This window comes from Heloderma suspectum, chromosome 12, assembly GCF_057233095.1.
Source record: "Heloderma suspectum isolate Gila_16-S chromosome 12, 16-S_ref, whole genome shotgun sequence".
In the NCBI taxonomy this organism is placed as follows: domain Eukaryota; kingdom Metazoa; phylum Chordata; class Lepidosauria; order Squamata; family Helodermatidae; genus Heloderma; species Heloderma suspectum.
Window position 1 is genome coordinate 11,168,376 of NC_139469.1, and position 6,504 is coordinate 11,174,879.

General features: G+C 44.8%; 1 protein-coding gene across 1 annotated transcript; it reads right to left on the reverse strand.

Moving 5' to 3' along the window:
* Positions 1-52: 52 nt before the first annotated feature.
* On the reverse strand, positions 53-6,020 carry ATP5MF (ATP synthase membrane subunit f). The gene is made up of 4 exons (XM_084818338.1): positions 5,982-6,020; positions 3,235-3,342; positions 1,000-1,116; positions 53-231 (listed from the first exon to the last, which is right to left on the reverse strand). Exons 1-4 carry the CDS (start codon positions 5,995-5,997, stop codon positions 203-205), a joined length of 270 nt encoding a protein of 89 aa, XP_084674464.1. The 5' UTR covers positions 5,998-6,020; the 3' UTR covers positions 53-202.
* Between the last annotated feature and the right edge of the window lie 484 nt (positions 6,021-6,504).

Below are 6,504 nucleotides of genomic sequence, written 5' to 3' on the forward strand. Positions count from 1 at the left end.
TGTAGAAACGCCTTTTCAGCTTGCAGTATTCAAATTAGTTCCACACATCACATTGACAGTAAATATTTTATTATTGGTCTTGGAATACACTTGCAATTCTAGGAGAGAACTCCACTTTTAAGAGCCAAGCCATCTTCAGTTGAAGCCGCTTTCTGCTGCCCCTCAAAGAGTGGCAACTTGTATTCTTCTGGTCAGTTGAGTCTCAGTGATACTTTCTCCATCGCTCATGCTCTGAATAATCAAAACAAGCCAGTTTGTTGAAGTTGTGCAACCTTTTGGATTTTCTTGTACATAGAACATACTGTTTTTTTTAAATTCTTTCTATGATTTCTACTCAAGGCAGTTCATTAACAACATCAAAAAATGGGCAAGCTTAACAATTGTCAGCAGTGGGTTCTCATTAAACAAATTTCTGTGGAACACAGATTTTACCTGGCACCTAAGTAATAACAGCGTGGACCCCAAACAAATTTTTGGAAAGTATTCCAAGACTAGGTACCACCCCAAAGGCAGCCCTAGTTGCTGCCTGTTGTATCAGACTATTCTGCAGTTACTGGGCTGATCAACAGCCAGGTGCTTTTGGTGGCACCAACAAATACTACAGATTACAGCACTACTAGCAATTGAATTCAGACATAAGAGTAGCTCTGTGGGATTCCACTGAAGACAGCCCATATAGGCCAGTATTCAGTTTCCAAGAGTAGCCAACCAGATGCATCTGCAAAGCTTATAAGTGGTATGAACACAACAGACCCCACCACCCATTGCGCCCACCACCAGGTGCTCAGAGGTATACTCTAACCATGAAGAAAATCATGGCACTACCACTGCTGCAACCCACCTTACATCAGGGCATGATCCACTTGAGGGTCCCACCTCACCAGTTGAAGACCCACACTAGAATGCATGCTCTTATTTATACATTAGAAATTATCTTCCTTCTCAGAGGAATTTTTTTAATGCTAGTTTTCAAAGCATACAAGATAAGATTTTACTCACTAATGTGCTCATAGTTCCAGATGTAGCTGATGACCACATAGCTCGTTAGCATCATGGCAATACCACTGATGCCTCCTTTCTTCACATTAATGTACTTATTGACAAATCTGTCATAACCTAGTGAAGTGGGGAAACAGTCTCAGCTTCAAAAGTCATAGTACTTTCTTGAACACAGCTTCTGAAGACAATATTTAAAGGAAACACAGAAGAACTTCTAATGGCAATATTTATTATATATTTAATCCCTCTAATAGACATTCGTTGGGCAGGTTATAAAGCCAGAAGAATAAAATGCAATACAAAACAGACAGCGCAAGAATAAATATAAAATGTAAGAACAGCCATAAAAATCTAAAAACTAAACTGGAATACTTGAGAGAAAAGAACTTCACATGGCATGAAAAAAATAATGTGGGTGCCAAGCGAGTCTCCTTCGGGAGGGCATCCAAGAATGAATGGGGTGCCACAACTGAGAAGGCCTCTCTGATAGCCACCTGCCCAACTTCCTGCACTGGGGCACCTGGAGGAGGGTCTCTGAAGATGACCTGAGCATCCATGCAGGTACATATAGGACAAGACTTCCTTTAAATCAGAGTAGGCAATTTGGGGTCCTCCAGAAGTTTTGGCCTACAACTCTCATCATCCCTCACCACTGGCAATGCTAGCTAGGGCTGAAGGGAGTTTTGAGGCAAAACCACTGGAGGGCCACAAGTTGACCGTCCCTGTGTTAGAGATACTTTTGTCCCAAGCTGTTTAGGGCTTTACAGGTCAACACCAAGACTTTGAACTGGGCTTGGAAACAAAACTAGAAGCCAGTGGAGCTGATGGAAGCACCGCTATCACATGATCATATTGACCAGGCCCAGGTACTAGCCTAGCAGTTCTATTTTGAACTGACTGACATTTCTGAACCATCTTCAAAGGTAGCCCATGTACAATGCATTACAGTAATCCAACCAGGAGGTTACTAGAGCATGGATAACTGTCGCTAGGCTATCTCTGTTCAGATAGGGTTGTAGCTGGAGCACCCACAAGCTGCATACCCGATCTTTCAGGGGGAAAGCAACCCCCTGCAGAATAGGCTGAACATCACTCAACCAGGCAGATGAACTCCCTGCTAACAGTGCCTCTGTCTTGTCTGGATAGAGCAGCAAAAAAGTCACACTAGAATCACATTTGCAGCCTGATCCTATGAATGGCTGCTAGGAAGTGGGTCCCATTAAACTCAGTGTGTTCAATGGGACTTACTTCTGCACGAGTGCTCTTAGAACTGCAGCCTGAGTAGATAAGTTTTCTCATCAGTGAGTCTCTACCATCCAGCTAGCAATAGTTGATCAAGCTTACCAATGTAAAAAGGCCACATGAAAGCATCTGGTTCAAGGACAGGGAAAGAAACTCTCAGAGTCAGCATAAGGCTGACTGTCTTGCATGTAGGTGCACTCACATTCAGTCCCTCCCCATCTCCAGTTAAAAGGATCTCCGGTAGCTGGGTTGGGAGAGTCCTCTGCAGAAATGCTGCAGAATTACTACTAGCTTCATATAAGTATATGCAAGCAAGCTCTTCCTTTTTTTAATTCTTAAGCAAGCACTGCCTGATAAGTTAATTTTTATGCTGCTCCTACTGATTTTCATATTTTTAGTGTATTTGTTTTAATTGTTTTTTAAACTTTGTAAGCCACCCCAGGATTTTTACAGAAGGGTGGAATATAAATCTCTTAAATAATTAGGGCCAGAAACTTTGGCTGTTGACTGCTGCAGTCCTATGTACAATTACTTGAATGCCAATGACCTCAGTGGAAATTGCTTCAGAGTAATAATGTATAGGATCTGGCTGCACAGCTGAAAACAGAGGCTTGCTGCTCAGTCCTATGGTTCTTCACTCAGAAGTTACACTGAATTCAATGGAAACTTATTCCCAAGGTAGTATTTGGATCACATGGTGAAGGCACTAAGATTCAAGATATGCAAGTGGGCTGTGGCTGTGTAGATTTTCAAACCCTTGATTTTTATATCACAAGGCCTTTATTTCATTGGCAAACCAGCGTGTTTCTACATAACTGATAATCTGTTATAGGCTGAAGCCTGCCTTTACTCTCAGATGTAGCAGTACTGGCATACACCTAAAACCAGAACTCTGAAGCTATTGGCATGGAAATGTAAAACAGATGACTGCTGCAGATCTAGAAAAACCTTAGAAATAGACACCCCAGAGCCAGGCACCTCCCAAATACTCACCACTTCGACAACTGGTAACAATCCCTTGTGGGGTGTAATCTCTTGTTGCTAACCAGGTTGGCAGCTGCCCCACTTTCACATCCAGGAGCCTCTTATCTTTAATGGGTACTAGGAAAGAAAACCAAGCTTGTGGGGATGAATGCGTCACCTTCTCATGGGAGGTCATTATAATTTCTATTACATTTTAATCTCTCCTCCAAGGAGCTCAAAGCAGCACACAAGGTTCCTCCACCCCCTTTTATCCTAACAGTCCTGTGAATTTGGTTAGGGTAAACCAGACTTCCCCAACTTGGTGTTTCCAGATGTCTTGGACTGTAACTCCCATAGTTTCTACCCAGCATGCCAACATCTGGAGGGCACCAGGTTGGGGAAGGCAAAGCTTAAAAGTGGCTCTCAGTATGAGAGGATATATTCGGATACATTGTTTAAGAGTTCTGGGGGATGAAGTGTTTCGCTTGTGTCCACATCCTTGCTTAGAGAGACAACCCCCCCCCCCCCTCAGCTTCAATTCCCCATACTATGAAATAAACACAATACTTAAAGGATTTTTAATAATGGATTCCTGCACTAGGCAAGGTACGACAAAGGGAATCAGAGTTATGTAGAGGCATCATGGCTAAGAGACTGCAACCTCATCACCCCTCCACTCCCCAAAATATGAGAATACTGACCTACTTACAGAATTCTTGTAAAATTACCAATCTGAAGATTTGTGAAGTGCTTTCAACCCCTTAAAAAAGCAGTGTCTGTTCTTTCTCAAAGAGACCTTCTCATTGGTGAAATATGCAAGACCTCGCAAGCCAAAGCAGGAAGGCTATATGTAGTTAAGACTAACCCTGCTCTCCTCTTACAATTATGTAGACATAGTTCCATCAGTGTAGAAGACTTCTTACAGAATATCAGCAAAATAGATTACTGCCCCCAAATTTTACAGTAGAGTTGACAGCAAAGGGAGGGAAAAGATGGAAATGAAATAGGATTAATTTGAGCAGATGCTGTCATATGTACCTGGGCTTCAGTTCAGTTGGGGATAATGAATTAGTATGTTATGGTGAACATTTCATGAAAAAAAAGGGGGTTCGGTTTTTTTAGAAACATCTTGGGGTGTTGTAAAGGGAAATTCAGACCAAGGAAGAACTAAGCACAAGCTGGGAAGCAAATATGTGTATACAAGTTTAAGGGAACAATCCTGTGCATGTTTAGACAGAAAAAAGGCCTACAACTCCCAGCATGCCCCATGCTGACTGGGGCATGCTGGGAGTTGTGGGCCTTCTGTTTAAACTTGCATAGCATTGTGTCTTAAGGCACTTTTTAAATGTAAGATGGGAGCATCTGCAAAATTAAATGAATGATACAAGTACCTGTGGAAAACTCCATATAACTCTGGCTCACCTACTCATGCACTGCCCAATGCAGAAGTTCCTTCTAGAAAACCCTTTTATGTATCATAACTATATATAAAAAAAGGTGTCCCCAACCAGTCATGTCCAACTCTAGGGTGTGGTGCTCATCTCCATTTCTAAGCTGAAGTGCCAGCGCTGTCCGAAGACGCTTCTGTGGTCATGTGGCCGACATGACTGAACACTGAGGTGCACGAATGCTGTTACCTTTCCCGCTGAGGCGGTACCTATTTATCTACTTGCAATTTCTTGCTTTCGAACTGCTAGGTTTGCAGAAGCTGGGACTGAAGACGGGAGCTCACTCCGTCATGTGGCACTCGGGTCTCAAACTGCTGTCCTGCCGACCTTCCAGTCTGCAGTTCAGCGTCTTAACCACTAAGCCACCGCGGCCCCATCATAACTATACATTATATATATATTTCAGTTCCTCATATAATTTAGTAAATCATAACGATACATTTACTAAATTATATGAGGAACTGAAATAGGAGTTTTGACCCAGGCATAGACGGATCTGTTACATCAGGTTTAGGAGGCTGTCAATATTAAAGACATGCATGGTCCCACATGATTGGGGGGTGGGTGGGAATAAAGGTGGGTACGGCAATTCCTCCCTCCTCAGCATACAGCTTGAGCACTTAGTGGGACATCTACTATTACAATAAGGGGAAGGAAAGAGCAAGTGCAAGAGCAGCTGCTTGGGGTTTGCCACCATCCTCTCCTCCCTACCCCACGAAAGGTCCCTGTGCCTTTAAAACAGGGGCTGGCAACTTGTAGCTCTCCATTTGTTTTGGCCTACAACTCCCATCATCCCTCCCCACTGGCTAGGCTGGCTACAGCTGAAGGGAGTTGTAGGCCAATATAATAATAAATAATGAGGGCCACAAGGTGCCCAGCCCGGCTTTAAAAGCTGCCGCGGAAGCAGTAATTCAGCCGGCGGTGTTTTTCCTACAGGGAGGGAGGGAGGGAGGGAGGGAGGGAGGGAGGGAGGGAGGGAGGGGGAGAGCAGAGCTTCGCCTGTTGAACTTCTGCCTAATACCTCCCTCCCTCCCTCCCTCGCACAGGAGAGCTGTCAGAGGAAAAGGCGTTCTTTTGTTTAAACATCCTTAAGCAAACACCTCACGCCCAGCACGAAGAGCGGCCATAATGCGCTGTCCCCAGAGCTGCATTAGGGGACGAGGCTACAGAAGAGGCCTCGCGAAGAGGCCTCCCTCTCCTCCTGGAAGCCAGGACAGGGCAGAACCCGGATGCTTCTTCCCCAAAAGGAGAGGCGGGATTTTCCTAGCACCGCTCAGGCCCCAACACAGCCGAGTCACCTTGGAGCCTCCCTTCCCAAGCACCGCTTACCGGGTCGGTCCGCCATCTTGCCGCTGCCAAGGAGTATCCGGGACCCTGCTCGCAAGGGCTCCCGGGAGAAGGCCGCGCGCGCAAAGGCTCACGGGAAGAAGGTCGTCCTCCCTATGGCGGCATAGTGAGCCGGTCTAGAGGCAGAACGGTGGGCGGAGCTCGTTTGGGCGGGAAAGTGGAATGGGATAAGAACGGCGCGAGGGGCGGTTTCATCCTGCGCGCAATTTACCTGAGAGTAAATCCCATGGAGTTCAATGGGGGTTACTTCTGAAGAGGCACGTGTAGAATTGCGCCTGTATTTAGTTTATATTTCGCATTTGTTTCTTGAAGGAGAGCCAAAATGGCGATTGATAAATACCTCGTGCAAAAAGAAACATATACACATAATATAACTCTCCCCACGCACACAAAAATCGTCTCAATACACAATCAGATAAAATGCCTGTCTAAACAAGAATTTATTTATTTACCGGTTTTATTATTCTTTTGCGGTTGACATTCTTGGGGGGGGGGGTTAGGTCTT

Coding starts and splice junctions, on each gene's coding strand:
- ATP5MF (XM_084818338.1), bottom strand. Junction 1,117..3,234: donor TGTTACCAGTTGTCGAAGTG/GTGAGTATTTGG, acceptor CCACTTCACTAG/GTTATGACAGATTTGTCAAT. Junction 232..999: donor CTGGAACTATGAGCACATTA/GTGAGTAAAATC, acceptor TTGATTATTCAG/AGCATGAGCGATGGAGAAAG.